The sequence below is a fragment of the Schistocerca piceifrons genome, chromosome X (assembly GCF_021461385.2).
Source record: "Schistocerca piceifrons isolate TAMUIC-IGC-003096 chromosome X, iqSchPice1.1, whole genome shotgun sequence".
Classification (NCBI taxonomy): Eukaryota; Metazoa; Arthropoda; class Insecta; order Orthoptera; family Acrididae; genus Schistocerca; species Schistocerca piceifrons.
Genome location: NC_060149.1, coordinates 765,007,993 through 765,026,478, shown reverse-complemented (window position 1 = coordinate 765,026,478; position 18,486 = coordinate 765,007,993). Strand labels below are relative to the sequence as shown.

General features: G+C 37.7%; 1 protein-coding gene across 1 annotated transcript in view; it reads right to left on the bottom strand.

Annotated features, from left to right (window-relative positions):
• LOC124723033 overlaps window positions 1-18,486 on the bottom strand; it is a 247,975-nt gene that overhangs the window by 139,544 nt on the left and 89,945 nt on the right. The window contains exons 5-6 of the mRNA XM_047248209.1: window positions 11,107-11,287; window positions 523-626 (exon numbers count right to left, since the gene is read on the bottom strand). Coding sequence (XP_047104165.1) covers window positions 523-626; window positions 11,107-11,287 — 285 coding nt within the window. The remainder of the gene's footprint in view (window positions 1-522; window positions 627-11,106; window positions 11,288-18,486) is intronic.

The window sequence follows — 18,486 nt, the reverse complement described above, 5'->3', positions numbered from 1 at the left end:
TTCTTGCTGATCTTTTCATGGCTTGTCTACATTTCATTCCTTTTTCCTTCCCCTTTTCTTTACACGTGTTTATGGAACTGGTTCCCTGAATTCAGAATTTCGAAGTTATCCACAAAGTATTACCCAATGTTACAACATATGACAAATGTCTCTCTTGATTCACTTTTCATGAAGAAATGCCATTTCATGGAGTACCATTGAAGTCACAGAATTTTCTGTGAAGGTAAAGAGATATTCTGGACAAACCAGTTCCCACACAGAATGTATAGGAGAACAACAACAACGCACAGTGTTTCCCATACAGCATTAGCATTAAATGTTGTGCCATGATCAGTAATTCAAAATTTACCTTTTCAAATGTCTGAATAACATCCTGAGTGTATAAATTGATGGAAACTGTAACATTTTAAATGAAATAATAAAAATTTGTTCCACTCTGCAAGCTAGTCATTGAAAATAAAAATAAATAAAGATGAAAAAAGATAACATCATCATTAAATGAGATTTTAAAATAAAACTTACTGTTCAGGTATGAATATTCCATTTTTCTTCATACTGGAATGAAACATCCTTTTATTATTGCACAATGGGCACTTAAAAAAGTATCCAGCATTCAATGCAAGCATCTGGAAAAAAAGGAAAAACACAGAAACATGATTATCTGCACAAATATTTGTGACAATTGAAACTTTATTGTTAATTAACAAAATAACTTAAATATGACAGTTGATCATTAATGTGTGCTAGGAATAATGAATTCATGGACAAACTGCATGTATTTGAAAGGCAGTTGGATATAGGAAACTTAAATTTTTCCAAATGTCTTTCATCTCTAGAACTACACCTAGACATGTTTTGTGGTTTATCAACAAAACATTAGAATAAACAGGTAACATGCGTTTTTCCTTTCCTTCTATTATTATCATCATCATCAATATTCTTCATTTGTAAACCAATTGACATTTCTTCCTTCCTGATAGCCCTCCAATATTAGCTTGGGCTATTTTTACTGCAGCTTTACCTGAGATACAAGTTTACATGTAAAACACAGCATAAGACTGTAGTTGGAGATTTGCTAGATGGAATGAGTTTTGCTGTCAAAAGGATAATGTGCTTAGCATACAATAACTACCACTTCAGAGTCTTATTTGAAAAGGGCCCTCAAAAAACTCAAAAAAATTATAGTGATATGTTAGGGCTGTCAGTGGGCTGTGTCCAGGCACTCATTTTATGGACACAGGGGCTGAAATAGATGGCAGCAAAGCAAAAGCTCAACTCCACTTTCAAATATTCTTTACAATGGAAGATCCAGGAGTAACACCCAATTTTAATTCTTGCACCACTGCAAAGAAGAGTGATAAAGGTATTAGGATGAGTACCATTGAGAAACAGCCCACTCATGCTGGAGACATTCTGCGTATTCTGATTAACTCGGATATTGAGTCAGAAGAGGACTTACCAGATTTAGATGGTGCCCTTCTGCCAGACACAAGTGACAATGAGGACAGTGAGACAGAGGAGGAGTTAGGAGATGCCTCCCTATCTCTGTTCTTCCCACAATAGTCTCAAGTGTTGACTGGTACAACAGTCAAGAAACATGGCCATTAGAGATGGAATGGAATGTCACAAATACGTCATTGCATGGAATAACAGCTGCATTGAATTTCGCACGTGTCTGTGTGTGTGTGTGTGTGTGTGTGTGTGTGTGTGTGTGTGTGTCATATACTCTAGATGTACCTTTTGGGGTAAAGGTGCTTCTTTGGTTGATCTCTGGCTGCATTCTTAGGGGCCTAATTTTATTATGGATGAAATGAGAAGAGACTGATTCCATGAACTTCTCAGATTTCTCCACGTTGATGAGAAGTCATCTCTAGCTCAACACACCCCCCTGACAAGTTCATTCTTATTTCTGAAATACAGAACGAATTCGTGCAAAACTGTCTCCACTGTTATTGCCCTGGTAGAAATATTACAACTGGTGAGTCGTTATTTCCAAGCAAAGCAACGTGCATGTTCACCCAGTTTATGCTGAACAAACCTGACAAATATGGACACAAGTTTTGGGTCCTCGTCGGTGGGAACAACGAACAAGATTTACCAAAAAATTTTCAATTGATTAAAGAAGAACAAGTCTGACTTGCATTCCACCATCATCTTGAAAAGTCTGATAAGTTGGAGTGTACTCTGACTGTGTACAAAGGAAATAAGAATAAGAATGTACATCTCAGCACTTTATTTCCTGAAGTAGATGGGAGCAAAGAAGGAAAGAAGAAACCAGAAACTGTTACTTTCTAAAACAGAAAAAAGTATGCTGTGGATGTTGCTGATTAAACAATTCATAAATATTCAGCTAAGTTTGCTAGCTGGAGATGGGCAATGTATGTCTTTTACAATACCGCAGACATGACAATAATAAATGTGTGGATTATCTACAATCAAAAAGCCAAAAATAATCAGGCAATCTTGAGTTGGTAAATGAACACATGAACAAGAAACCGTAATGAGCAGGACAATAGCAAGAAACCCAGTCAGAAACAGAAGCAGTTGTAGTATTTCACAAATTACAAAAGGAAAAGACGTGTCAAATTGGGATGAGCAAAAGAAACAAGACCAATGACATCTGTGAGAAATAAAAAGTATACAAACAGTAACAACATTCTGCTCAAAACGTGATTTCAAAGTCTGGAAATAAACAAGTGAGATGAATGAAGAAATGTTAGAAACTTCAGAAACAGGGCACATTTCAGAGTAGACATCCAACATTTTCTATCCAAAACAGCAATTTAAAACCTTCAGGATAACGTTTTGATCGAAATATGTACATGACATACAACTTATTGGAAAAAATATGTCTTACTGTAACCATGTTGTGGATTTTTAAAGAAAATATCATAGGGATTAAATAACCCCTTTCCACTGTTCTGGGAGTATCACATTTTGTGCTATTCTAGTGTGAAATCTTTTCCTATTAATAAATTGAAAACATAGTTTTAAAAATGTGAAACAATTTCCCACTAACTAAAATGCTAATCACAAAACATCAATTTTTCAGAACTTTTTGAACGACTGTTGCACAGTCTTTATGCAAACATGCCTATAACAGGAAAATTGTTTTATTTGTAAACTGTTGCCCTGCACATCCTAAAAATGTAGGTTTACGAAACGTGTAGTTAGACTTCTCACCATCAAACTGCACAAGCAAGTTGCAGTCTTTTTATATTTGGGCATTTTCCACAGTTTCAGAAAATAATTATAAAAAAGCCACTGCGCATAAGGCATAAATTATGATGAGGTTGGAAAGGACTCTGCCACCTTGTTGGAAAGGACTCTGCCACCTTTAAGGCATCAATCAAAGTCGTTTTGCATTAAATAACAAAGTTTATGGAGTCCACCATCTCCAACTGTTTCTGGAAAGTTTGATTCTTCCAAACAGATGAAGACAGTAGGTTTGGCCTATTAGATCTGGATAATGATAATGGTGACCACAAGTCTCCTACTTCATTATAGGACATGTTGATGACAACATTGTTAGCCTTGGAAGATTGTTTTCCCACAATTTACACAATTCCTTTAAGGTCCCTTGAGAACAAACCACTATGTTCAGTTTTTCAACCAAATTAAACAATGCTGCTTTCAAATTAAGTTAATTATTTTTGGTCAAAACAAATATTTACTGTCAATGAAGTTACAATGAAGAGAAATCTGTTTTTGGAAACAAAAGATCACAAAAGAGTTACAAGAAGTAGTTTATTAAACAAATATCAGTGTGTCCAGTAATTATCAAAGCTTTCCAGGTCAATTTTTGCATTTTCTCAAGATCTAATCAACTTTGATCGATTTTATGACAAAATCTAGAAATTTTGTTGACATAAAGGAACATAATGGAGACTGCACTCTTGACTTACAATAATTTAAAAAACTCTGAACAAAACAGGGTTTATTTTAACCAAGAAATACATACCAGATCACAAGTAAAATGAACAAAAAATTACAGTAAAACTAGAATGAGACCAGGTTGCAAAGAAAGTAAAACATAATTAATAAAACATTTCCCTTAGGAACAATCAACTGATGGGAGCACACAACACTGACATAAAAACAAAGGGCATTTTTATTTGAGAAAAAAATTACACTTTTTACAAACAGATCTAAAGATTAAAATTCAAATACAATCTGAACAAAACAATTATGGAACAAATAGCAACAATCTACTTTGGTAAAGACACATATATAAACAGTAAGTGAAGTCACAGGCATATATTTTTTAGTGGTAGAACTAGTACTTCAATCTAAGAAACATCTTTTCTCAGCACTTCCGTTGACCTTTGTTTCCTTACTTTGTAGCTCTCTTACTTTTTCTCTGAACTCTTTCCTCTTCCTCCGATTTTCTTTTGATGACTTTTATGCTACCCTTGTCTCTGCGACCTTTCATGATAGGTATAGATCCAACACCCTCAGTAATCTTGAGTGCATCGTGAACAGTACGAAGAGCTATGAAAGGCTTCAGTCAAGTTTTCAAACAGAATGGAGGAGATATAAGAGAAACCTCTTTTAAGGCTAGCACTACCATGAGATGTGTGAATGCTATGCCTAACCATCTCTTCACAAGTACAGCATTAAAGTCCACTTCTAGATCCAAACATGTGATGCCTTTGTAAAAAGAGTACACTAGGAGTGATTTATTCAGAGTGTTGGATGCTATATTCTTCATAAACGTAAGAGACTCTTTCTGGAATGTCAAGTTATCTTTCTCTGATATGTCATCTTCACAGATCAATTTTGAAGAGTCTCTTTCTCTAAAACTTATGATTTCACAAGTTTTGTCATTCTCTGACCACAGACTGTGGGGAAGTATAGAGCTAAAGAGGCATCTGACTGAAATTTAATTAGAAACTCCTCAACCTGAGCAGCCACAGTTTCAAAAAAGGCATGATGAGCTCTCAGCATCTTGTCCCTCAATGATTCACACCTTACTTGATAGCTATGATTCTTAGGAATTCCAGTAGTGACCTTAGGTTTCAGTTTTAACTCTCCAGCTCCTTCTTCGCCATTTCTATTTCCTTCACATATTTTTCATCAATCATTAATAGTTGCTGAGCCTGGAATGCAAACATTTTATTTTCCACCTAACGAAAGGTGCAAAACTGCTACAGGAAAACAGAAGTGCCTGTAATATTATTGGTGGAATCAGTTCATTTTTAAATATATTATATAAAGCTCTCAGAAGCTGAACAAGTTTCTGACCAGCAGTGGGACAAACTGTCTTAAAAGCACCAAACACTAGATGTAAGCCAAATGTTCCAAAGTCCTAAAACACAGGATTCTCTGGATAAGCTTAGACTTTGAGCTTGCTTTTCAATTCTCTGCCTTATTAGCATTAGGGCCATCCATGGATAGGTGAATAACTTGCTTTTTCGCATTTACCTTAGACTGGAATGCATCTGCCCCAAATCCTCCAACGACAGGGTAGCGCACGAAATGTGTTACCATTTTGTTTTTGAATATAACTTTATTGTCAATACAATCTAAAAGGAACATATGCTACAATGAAGAGCCGTCCATGGAGATTTGTTCTAACTCAGCACATGCTCAATATGTCCACCATTTTGTTTCCTAACTTCCTTCAAACGAACACTGAAGCTAGTGATTACCCTTCGGCACATGTCTTCCGTAATTTCACTGCAAGCTTGAAGAATAAGTCTTCTGAGCTCCATTAAATCACCTGGACGTTTCAGGAAAATTTTTTCTTTTAGGTACCCCCAAAGAAAAAAAGTCACATGGATTGAGGTCTGGACTATTGGGGGGGGACAATTTTGTCTGTCATTGAAGCGACCTGGAAACCTGAGTGAAATGATCCGCATGTCGAAATGCTCATGTAAAAACTCCAACACAGTGTTCGCAGTACGTGGCCTTGCTCCATCTTGCATGAAACACTGCGTGTTGAAGGGCAAGGCAGTAGCAAGAAGCTGTGGAATGAAGCTATTGTGAAGCATGCTCAAATAACGCTCGCTGTTCACAGTTTCTTCAAAGAAAAAGGGTCCAATAAGACCGTGACTGGAAATTGCTGCCCACACTGTAATTCTCGGAGCATAATGTTGTCGTTCATGAAGCACTTGTGGGCTTTCAGTGGCCCAAAAGTGTACATTTTGTTTGTTAACCACACCGTCTAAATGAAAATGCGCTTCATCTGAAAACCAAATGTTGCTGAGAGTTTCTTCCCTATCCTCCGCCCACTGAGCAAACAGTAGTCTCTGCTGCTTGTGTTCTTCAGTGAGCTTCTGTGCACAGGTCATCTTGTATGGGTACATAAGGAGGTCACTTTTAAGAATGCATTGAACGAAGCGTCTGGATATTCCCAGTTGCACTGCTGCCTTTCTACACGATTTCCCGGGACTTCTCTGTACAGCAACTCGTACCACTTCAATATTCTCTGGTGAACAAACAGGCTTAGGCCGAGGTCGCTTCGCTTCCAATACTGTTCCTTCCTGTACAAATTTATCGTACAACCTGTAGATGGTCTTCTTGCAAGGGACCCATCGTGTGTTAAACTGTTGTTGAAAACGCCTCTGAGTCACAACAAGGCTTTTTGTTTCATGAAAAAGTAACACAATTGCCGATCGTTGCTGTGTCGTCAGTCTTCCATTGTCAGCCATTGCTGCTTACAAGTCTCCTAGCGGCAGTATCATGAATTACACGTCATTTTGCAACTCATTGGTTTTTCCAAGCTCTGCTGATATTGCTGTAGAGATCCCAGCGGGATATCTAATGTGCATCGTAAATTGTGAAAGAAACAATTGATAACACATTTCATAGGCGACGCTCTAAATATTTTGTCCCACTTTTTCCCAAAAACACAGAAGTGCTGCTCAAAAACTATCACAACTCATCATCCCAGAAATGTGCAAATGGGTCTATCTGTTAGCGTTGGCTAATCTTAGTCAAACTCTCATCAAATCCAAGTGCTGCCATGTCACAGGCAGCAACAATATCCTTGAGTTATTATTAAGTGGAAAATGACCACAGTCTAAACACAATGCAATCATTTACTTTTGACTTTTGAAGCTGCACTTTGTAGGCAATGGGCCAAATGAATAAAATGGAGAAAGTACTTTAGTCTCGGATTTTGGAGAACATACTGAGGTTACATAAATAAAATGAATCATAGAACATACTTGACCTGATAATGTTCTCAGCTTGAGTAACATGGTGGTGGAAGTTGCTCAATGCGAAGAATATTGTCCGATTTCATGTGAATAAAACGAGAAGTTTCTCATAAGTGGAGAACTTTCTCCATTTTTTGAAGGGAACTCTGTAGAATATTTCAAGCTCAGTAAGTTCTGTTCATGTTAAGTTTTACCAAGCTTTTGTAGTAGAAATATCAGAATTTATGTTGTTTGGGAGGCAAAAAAGATATACAAAGAACAAAGAAATACTGAAGAGAGAAACTGTAGAAGTCTATACAGGTTTAACCAGAAAAATATTTATTTGGCTGGCGAAGTTCCATCCCGAAGTAATGCAAGAAATCGAAAAGCGGAGGGAGGGGGGGGAGGGGGAGGGGGGGCACGGCCTTTCAAAGCAGCAAAAATGAAAACATTTTTGTGCTGTTTAACTGATGCAAATTTTCAGACTGGTGTGCAACAACAGTTAGGTATACAGCAAAAAACTGTGTCACTGACATTTTCAGATGTTCATCACGTTTTCTCACAGCATAAGTCTTATATTTCGTAATTGTCTAACTTCATCTGCCAGTGTGTGTGTGTGTGTGTGTGTGTGTGTGTGTGTGTGTGTGTGTGTGGACGTGCGCGCGCGCGCGTGCGTGTGTTGTCTATTTTCAACAAAGGCCTTGCTGGCCAAAAGCTCATTTTGTGGCAGTCTTTTTGTTGTGCCTATCTGTGACTCAGCATCTCCCCTATATGGTGAGAAGCAAGTATCCTTTTCATAATATTGTTGTAACATTAGAAATAAGTACACAGATCAGAAAAATAAATAGCCAATTTATTATGAACCTAGCGATCTGTTTCTGGTAATGAAACAGTACATGACATGCGAGCAGACCACTGCGCATCACATTTAAGCAAAATTCTCTCATGTTAGGAAACTCTGACAGTGTTCTGGTTTGGAGTAGATGAAAATGTGATGAGTCCTTAAGATATCGTTCGCTTACTGTGTTCCCCTAACTTCAATTACAAAATAAGTTTCCCGTATGTCAAAAATTTAATAATATTGTCAGAAAATGCATTTTCGTGAACTGTCCACAAGTGACTTAATAACCTGAATGAGACTTTCACTCTGCAGCGGAGTGTGCGCCGATATGAAACTTCCTGGCAGATTAAAACTGTGTGCCCGACCGAGACTCGAACTCGGGACCTTTGCCTTTCGCGGGCAAGTGCTCTACCATCTGAGCTACCGAAGCACGACTCACGCCCGGTACTCACAGCTTTACTTCTGCCAGTATCTCGTCTCCTACCTTCCAAACTTTACAGAAGCTCTCCTGCGAACCTTGCAGAACTAGCGCTCCTGAAAGAAAGGATATTGCGGAGACATGGCTTAGCCACAGCCTGGGGGATGTTTCCAGAATGAGATTTTCACTCTGCAGCGGAGTGTGCACTGATATGAAACTTCCTGGCAGATTAAAACTGTGTGCCCGACCGAGACTCGAACTCGGGACCTTTGCCTTTCGCGGGCAAGTGCTCAACCATCTGAGCTACCGAAGCACGACTCACGCCCGGTAGTCGTGCTTCGGTAGCTCAGATGGTAGAGCACTTGCCCACGAAAGGCAAAGGTCCCGAGTTCGAGTCTCGGTCAGGCACACAGTTTTAATCTGACTTAATAACCTGTTGCTGCACATAAAAGGAAAATTAAAACATAGTGCAACTCTTCCACAACATCTTGATGCCAGTTTCATTTACGTACATTCAAAAGTTTGCACATTTCAGTGAGTTGAATGAAATGTAAGACTACACGTGTGTTGTGTGTCCACACATGGCAGATGGTACACACCAACAACCTTCTCAAGAAGGAAGGGAGCTAGTGAGAAGGAATTCTCCCATCAGAGACTATGCATTTTTAGCACAGTACATGAAATCACCACTAAAAAGAAATAAATAGGTGTGTTTCCTACAATGCTGACTTTCCCGACACCAGTAAAGGCTAGAACTGGGCCACTCAAATTACTGTCCATCCTCCTCCAAGCGGATTTATTATTTCTTGTTTTTTGCACTTGTCAATAATGCAGGGCTTTTATGATACCTTGATGTTTCCCTCCACAGTATCCTTCAAATCTGAATCACTGCACTCAGAGCTAGAACTCGTTTCTAAAATTACAGGTCTGAATGACAGAGCCAAATGTTCTCATTCATATTCTCGCCACTTTCATTAGCTAGTCTGCAATCTGAGTCAGATGTAAAATCTTCAGTTACATCCTGAAAGTGACAAAGCCAAAGTAAAGCACGCAGATCTTAATAGAAATATGCAAGGTTCCAATACTCAATAATGCATAGGTCATCACATTGTAAGTTGCTTTGATCAGAAACGTGTCACAGGGTGATCAAAGTAAAGTAAGACCCGTAACGGACAATGTAACGCACAATGTTCAGTAGAGTGACAGATTTATAATGCACTACAAAAACTATAAAAATATGTTTAGATGTATACAAACTTGATTACTATATATCTATACCAGTTGAGAATAGCTGTAAAATTATCTGCCATTCTTGATGAACCCTCACACACAAATATCTAGGAATAAATTCCAAATACTACAGAAGGAACCAATGACAGCTGTCCACTGCAATGGACAAGGTGTTCCACAGGGATATATTACACAAGCATGCATTTATTTATAAATGCATGGAATAAATTAATACCTGTCTGCTTCACACTTCATTCTATTTCCGCCCCCACCCAAGTTGCCCCTTTTTTTGACAATTTTTTCTATTTGGTATAGTGTGAATTGTACGAAAATATGACTGCATGTACCATATCAATCAGTCTATCGATTTCATCTGACATTTCCCTCACTTGCCCACCACAGTCACTGCAGAAAATAACAACACACCAGCTGACTACCATGAACAATGCTGGTCCAGTGCAGTTGTACACCTCCTGTCAACTGAAACAATGCCACACAGCATGCAACATGGAGACCAGATTGTGCTGAGCCAGTGCTGGCTGCCCACTCCTGCTCTCTGATCGAGCTTTCAACAAGAAAAATATAAGACAAGAATTAAAAGTATAAGTAACTGAGATCCCATAATTCAAGAATAAATACCCAAATAGGCACAGCATGTTGGGAGGATGTCCACTTCCAAATAGAGTTCGGTGCCATGTGCAAAGAGGAAAGAGACGTGAGAAGAAAAACAACAAGTTTGAAGGAAAAACTGTGAAGACTGAATACGTAACAGCCTACACTTTGAAGTGCAGAAGAAGAAGAAGAAGAAGAAAATGTGTTTGACTACAAATTGTAGTCTAAGTTATCTAAGTTTTGATTTTTTCCCTCTAAAAATCCTCACTCAGACATTTTATGTGTGTATATACGTATTTTAAAAAGTATGTTGCATATTACTGTAGCCATACACACACCTCCGAGAAAATGAAAAATGTCCCTGTACTTGACAGTTCAGTTTTTATTAATGTTTCCGGGAGTTCTACAATTTAATGCAAAATTTTGTGGCAGTTTTCGACTGACTGCATGAAAAACATGGTGGCTTACTCTGAAAATCTTTACATGATTGATTCTTAAAACCCTCTGGCATAGTCAAATGCACATGCTCTGAACTTTTGTAATTAAATCTTCAGTCATTATATGGTTACTTCTACAGACATATAATACTCAGAGTTCTCCACAGCCTTTATGACAGTATCATGGCTCCACAGAAGGCAACTTTTATCACACAGTGGAATACTTTTATGCGCTGTAGTATCACATTTTTATTACTTGCAACTTTGTGCCTTGTCCTGTGGTGTTCTGATTATGAAAGGTTTCATGTTTCACCACCAAAATTAGGAAATTAGATTACTCAAAAGATCTAAGTCTCACTATACTGCAATGGTGGCAAAAAGAAGGTAACTGAAACAAATATACATTTTAAAGTTCAGAAAACTTACCTGAACACACGTCTTGTGAAACCACGCATTCTTCTTGCAACATGGTGCCCACAAGGTATCTGGCGAAGGCTTTGGAATTACAGTTTCATAGCAAATTGTACAAATTTGAGGAACTTTGGCAGCATCAATCAGTGTTGCTTTGTCAACCACTTGTGTTCGCCTGTGAGTACTACAAAATGACCTGAAATTGAAAAAACATTTCTAATCTGAATGTGAAATTCTCCTCTTAATTCAGTGAATTTTCTTTTGAAAAACAAATATGTGTAAGTGTTGAATAATAATCAGCGCATACATACGACCTACTACAATTCACAGTGTAGCATTCTATGAGTTCCAATGCTGCCTTACACACCAACTTAGCTTTCATATGTACATAACAGCAGTAACACTTTTTAAACGTACAATCAACTTGAGCACTGAAATTTATAGCCATTTAAAAAAGAAAAAAACAGTACCAATAGTATCTATTTATTCTAGCATACCGGTCTGCTTCCTCAAAAATCAAAAGAAACTGAATTCAGATAACATTTTCAGAACCAGAAATTGACTAAATGCTGATATCACAGAAGACCAGAGGCATAAAATTCAAGAGTAGGGTTTACCATAAACAAAAAATTTAGAAACAATTTTAAAGATACTGAATCAATATCCAACAGAATAGTAAGATTTGTTCTGAAAAAAAAAAAAGTTCATATTTGCCCTCGGAACTGTAAAACTTATCAATCCTTTGAATGTTTAAGGTTTTATACAAGGGCGTCGAATTTCTGGGCACTTTAGAAAATTAAACTCAAGGAAAAAAACATGTTTTCAAAATATCTTTGATGTGTAGCAACATGTACACTGCATATTTTCGTATTACGAAAGTATAAATTCAAATTCCACCAAACACCGCATGTTACTTTCTGAACCATTGAAATCGAGATTGCGATGTGATTTTGTAAGCCAGTCATAGCTCATGTTATGTGATCTTGCCAGCTGATGACAGCTGATATTCAGAGCATAGGACACGTGATGTAGTCAGCCAATAGCAACGTCACTGTTAAGTACCACGAACACACACAGGAAAAGTTAATGGTTTAAATTAATATACATACTGTTGCTACAAGAAAAGCAAAGTTTTCCCATCTAATGTTGATCTTATTTGCGCGTGTTACACTTTAAGATATATCATAAAAATGTGCCAGTAAAATTCTTCGTCATCAAAGAGTTCATTTCTAAATGAGAGCCAAATGCTCTGTGATTTAAGAAATTCATCGTACATTCTCGCACATAGTTCAACTTGTGTATAAGGAAATTTACATTGAAATTAACGCTTTTCAGACCACCATGCGCAGTATTTTCCCGCGACCTGTTAGAAATAGGCTTGTTTCAGCAGCTGCCAGAGAGCGCCAGATAATTGGCATCACCCCCCTTGGGCAGCTATGACAATGCTGGAAGCCCATATGTTTGTACGTGTAAAACATTAAAAGATCTAACATTATGTCATAAAAGAAACGAGACATCAGAGGATGCTCCCGGAGAATGTTGTGAACCATACTACAATGTTCACATTTAGAGTGCATACTTTAAGTGAACATTTGTATGTCCAGAGTCCCAATGAAGTAGGCCTCGACCTGATATTAAGCTTTTCAGTGCAGTTTTTGAGAAGTAAATTTTCTTGAAGTACCAGTACTGTATTATCTCATGTTTGGTTCTTCATTATGGCATAACGCCATACATGCTGGAAGATGAAAACGTGCACTTGAAATGCAGGGAATAGTTGAAACTAGCCAATAGTGTGGAATTAAACACTTCGTTTCAAATACATTGGCTGCCTCAGCAGAAATGATTAACAAAAACCAAATTTGTTTAGCAAACTGACAAAAATAATTTCATTGTTCTGCAAGGCGATTAATACTCAACTTTCAGAAAGGTGGAAATAAAATGAAATCTGAAACTAATAATATATTTCAGCCTTCCGTAATCATGTGAATGTATTTTAATTCAATTGATAGGTCTCAGCCACGGAAATCTGTTTTTTTTTGACGTGAGAGCAGTAAACGGAGAGTTCAAATGGTTCAAATGGCTTTGAGCACTATGGGACTTAACATCTATGGTCATCAGTCCCCTAGAACTTAGAACTACTTAAATCTAACTAACCTAAGGACATCACACAACACCCAGTCATCACAAGGCTAAATGGAGAGGAAACAATGAAATCACCAAATATAAACACTGGTCAAGCAGAGACTCCCCATCTCCCCGCAACAACTCAGGTTGCTCTGTGCGTCAGCCCCAGATCTACAATATTTCTGAATCACGGCAATACTAGATTAGCCCCCCCCCCCCCCCTCCCCCCGCCTACAAGCGTTTGAGGTAGGGCGTCAAAAATTTTTAAAAATATCGAATTTTCAAAAATATGTTCATTTTGTAGTGCACATCTTTCTGAAGAGACTGACACATAAAACAAATGTGTTCGAGGCAATGTAAGACATGTTTTTGGTCTTAAGTGTGCCAAAGTGCACTGCCACGCCTCTTCACATAGTTTTCTTCTATCCCACGTCACTGTATTTCACTCTGTGGAATTGAAACGTGTATGTTTTTTAATGGGTGCTATCGAACTATATTCAGGACAGGGGAAATTAAAATGTCCTGCGGTACCTCTCCTGCTCCCAGTCACCCGGTCTCACATCCTGCCCCTCTTTCTTTTAAAAAAGAAAAAGAAAAAACTTCACAATTAATACTGGATGAGATTATTTGTAAATGGGAGAAGAAGAACTCTTCAGCAAATTTGGACTGTTTGTTGCCTATTAGCTAATAGCTTGCTCATTTGTGTAACATAAAATTAAATATAGGATACATAAAACCAGTAAACACAAGAGACAAACAAGACAGCACACATTTCTTCAATATTTAGCTACTAGCTTGTTTTTCTCTCTGATCTTGCTATAGCTTTACATGGTGTGCTTTCCTTTCTGCGAAAGTATCTATTACCTCATCAAAATTCGTCAAACGTTTTGCTACTTGATAAATTGAAATGTAGTTGTCTAATACCGAAGAAACTGTTAATAGAAATGTACCCAAGACTGGTGTGGTTTCGCAAGCTGATTACATCTGTTTTGTCCCTGTCTGCTAGATAAAACAAAATATGCCTTTCTAATATTGCAGCAATTGTAACACACACCAAATAAACGAGACTGTTTTGGCACAAATGGTCATTTTTAGAACACAACAGATTTTAATTCACGAAGTACCAATATCAAATGACTATTTGGCCTACTACACGCGAAAAGCTGTATGTTAGGAAACAGTTTTACATTTCATTCATACGCTCCAGTTTCTCATGCATGAGATCAAAAAATAGTACAAAATTTTTATATAAATTCTGAATCGTCATATTCTTCCATAATTTCTGTGATGTCACCGTTTCTTCGCCCTCCTAACACGATTGTTCTAACAAACAATTTTGTCATCACTAATTTTGTAACTGTTTCTGCCATTCTCAAAACTTATTCGCCGATTAAATTCAGTAACTCTGCCAGAATCACCAGTTTAGTTATACCGTGATAATTCTCTGGTTGCATTGTTACATGTTTGTACAACGTGTTTTCTGTGCTACTTCCAGAATAGAACTGAAGCAGCAGCTAGCAGGATACTGTACAACTGGTATTTACTAGTCTAGCGATCTGGTCAAAAATTTGCTGTCAAAATTTCATTTTCTTGGATACACCGAGAAGATAATATGTAATCTTTCTTACCTGTTATTCCTGTTAGTCATTTATTTCCACACTGGAAGTCAGAACCTATGGATTTCACTAATAATTATAACAACGCTGATCGTTTGCAAACCCAATCAACCACATAATCACACAGCAACTGGCATCATCTGTTCGGCTTTACTCCACTCAGCCCATATAACCCTGTCCCCTTTTGTCTGCAGGAAAGTTTATTTCTAGATGTGACGAGGACACATCACGTACACTATGCACGCATTCAACTTATGATTCTTCCATAAATTAACTTAGTATGTGTTCAAAAATATTAAAAAAACAGCAGGGATACATTTAAAAATCATATAGACAATCAATAGACCAACATGTGCTGGATGCTAGGTGCTTTGTGAAACAAGGTTTTTCCCCCTCAAGAATATGAAATTGGCGCCCCCCTCCCCGCCCCCCAAAATTGCCACCCGAGTCAGATACCTCGGTCCCTCAAAATTGTAGTAATGCTAAAATTATTATCCATTAGAAGAAAGCAGACAGACAAGACAGAACCAGACTGACTTATAGACCTACCAGTACGGTAGAAGGTATTCACTAAAATTATCACCAAATGCATAGAAAAAATATTAGATGTTATTCAGGCAAGGAACAAGTTGGATTTAGTAATGGATTTAGTATGATGGACCACTTGCAAATTGTGAACAAAATTACAGAGTAGAGCAATGTGTATAAGTTAGCGCTTTATGTCAGAGCAATATATTTTGATAAAGCTTTTGACTTGCTTTCAAATATATAATATAATAATGTCGTGTGACTAGGGCCTCCCGTCAGGCAGACCATTCGCCTGGTGCAAGTCTTTCGATTTGACGCCACTTCGATGACTTGTGCGTTGATGGGGATGAAATGATGACGATTAGGACAACACAACACCCAGTCCCCAAGCAGAGAAAATTTCCGACCCAGCCAGGAATCGAACCCGGGCCCTTAGCATTGACATTCTGTCACGCTGACCACTCAGCTACCGGGGGATTCATAGTGGCAGCTCTACAGGTACAGTAATTCAACCTATGTGGGCTTAATAAAGAATATATATGTCAATGCCACTTTGGCTTCAAGACAGTGATAAATTAAAAGATTGAAAGACGGATCAGGTGAGGAGGATTCATATCCTCAAAACTATTCTCAGCAGCTGCAGAAGAAGTTTTCAGATCATCAAACTATAGAAATGAAGGGCTAAATCTTAATAGATCATACCTGAACCACCTATATGTTGATGATGACACTGTACCGTGTGCCTCCATCGCAGATAAACTACAACAATGAATGGAAGAACTTCATAGTGCAAGTATGAAAGTAGGACTGAAAATCAGTTACATAATGATTAAAATGTGTATAGCACGTATACTGAAAAGGAAACAGAACAAGTTAACAATGAAGTCAAAGAACCAACTGACGAGTTTTTGTACGAGGGCTATCCACAAAGTACATTACATTTTGGAATTAAAAATAAATAAAGTACTGGAAAATTTTTTTATTATATACAGATGAAAACCACACTTAAATACTACTTTTCTACATATCAGCCATTTAAATTAAGGCACTTATCGTAGCGATGGACGAGCTTGGAAATTCCTCCGTCGTAAAATTCAGCCGCCTGTGCCTTCAACCACGTGGTTACCTCTTCTTGAAGCTGTGCGTCGTCATCAAAACGCTGCATAGCCAACCACTTCTTCATTGCTGGGAATAAGTGGAAGTCACTCGGTGCCAGGTCGGGACTGTACGGCGGATGAGGAAACAACTCCCACTTAAAAGATTCGAGAACTTCACGAGTGGCATTTGCCGTGTGGGCCAGGGCGTTGTCGTGAATCAGCAAGGTCTTTGAGCCCAACTTTCCCCTGCGCTTGTTTTGTATTGCTCTTCTGAGGTTGTGCAGAGTTTGGCAATACCTTTGAGAGTTTATTGTAGTGCCTCTTTCCAGGAAATCCACAAAAATCACACCTTTTCTGTCCCAAAAGAGGTAACCATGTGGTTGAAGGCGCAGGCAGCCGAATTTTACGACGAAGGAATTTCCAAGCTCGTCCATCGCTATGATAAGTGCCTTAATTTAAATGGCAACTATGTACAAAAGTAGTATTTAAGTGTGGCTTTCATCTGTATATAATTTTAAAAAATGCCAATACTTTATTTATTTTTAATTCCAAAACGTATTGTACTTTGTGGATAGCCCTCATATTTCGGGCAGTCGAGGACAATGTCTGGGTGGACAGCAAATATAACAAACAGGAGAGAAAACATGGCCTAAAATGCATTTCATAAACCAAATAATTTTTTCAAAACAAAGCTTCCATTGTGTCTGAAAATGAAATTATAAAATCAATGTGTAAGAGCATACAGCCTTCGTGTATCTCCTATAATAGATGGGGAGGAGGGAGTGGGCCTAACACACTCATCTACAGACCCAAAATACATTACTACTACTACTACTGATTCCATTTTATTGCGAGTTTCGTAGTTTCCTCAGAGTCACAGGACAGCAGCGCAGATTAAATGATGTTCAGTTAGCAAGTGAAAATAAAACACCAGTGAAAGGGAAAGGAAATTCGGGAGAGTATTCCCATCCACGGCAGAATAGGAATTCGAACAACAAGACTCAATCAGAATTCACAAGATTGTCTTAAGAATAGTAGGAATAATTACATGACAATACGGTACAGTAATGGTCAAACTATACATACAGTATTAAAGAGCAAGAGGTATGCCTAGATTAATTAGATTCCAAGATGGGCAAAAATTGTGAAATGAGATGTTGGAGAAACCAAAGAGTGAAAATACATAACCGTGTAAACCAATCACTGTTGGGCACATAGGATAAAAAAGGATTAATATTGCACTTGATTCTCACAGTAATGTACATATAATAAATATGAGTTATTTTGACGAAGTATATGTAAGTAGTTTCCTTACTTCACCAGTTTCTGGTGTCAAAATATTTGAGATCACTGATATTAGTGGAAAACTAATAGCAGAAGAAATGTTTGTTAGTTTTAAAATGTGCTTTATAAATACACCTTTAATTCCAGGTGTTGGTTACATGAAGACTTATTAGCCACAACTGATTTTAGCAGAAGAGTTTTGAATTTCATATATAAAGAAGAATATAAGGAATTAAGCTTAACAGAAAGTGAGGAATCCTTATCTCATTCAATTTTAGAGGAAATCAAAGGAAGTTTCATGGCTGATGTATCTTTAATGTTAACTGATACAGAAGATTGAAGAAAGTAGAAATAGGATGATAAGGGGTACACTACAGCAGAGGATGAATTCTCTACCATAACTGATGATAAAACAACACTGAATAAGTAGAAGCAATCACAACTTGTTGGTTTTCTGAGACGATATGGAGCTAGTTTCTCATCACAATCAGAAGTTACGAAGGATTTTGTGTGTGAATTAATGGTCAAAAATCACGCTCCGCTTTTTTGTGAATTTGTACCCTATCCTTATTTATACTACAACCAGACAGCACAGGTTAAGTTTGATAATGAGGTCATCCACTTGGGTAATATCTGCAGAGAAGTTTAACAAGGATGAGTTTATCTTGCCCCTGTTACAGAATTTGTACTCAGACAGTATCTTTCAGGAAGCACTTTATGATATAGAAACAGATAAAGATCAATGC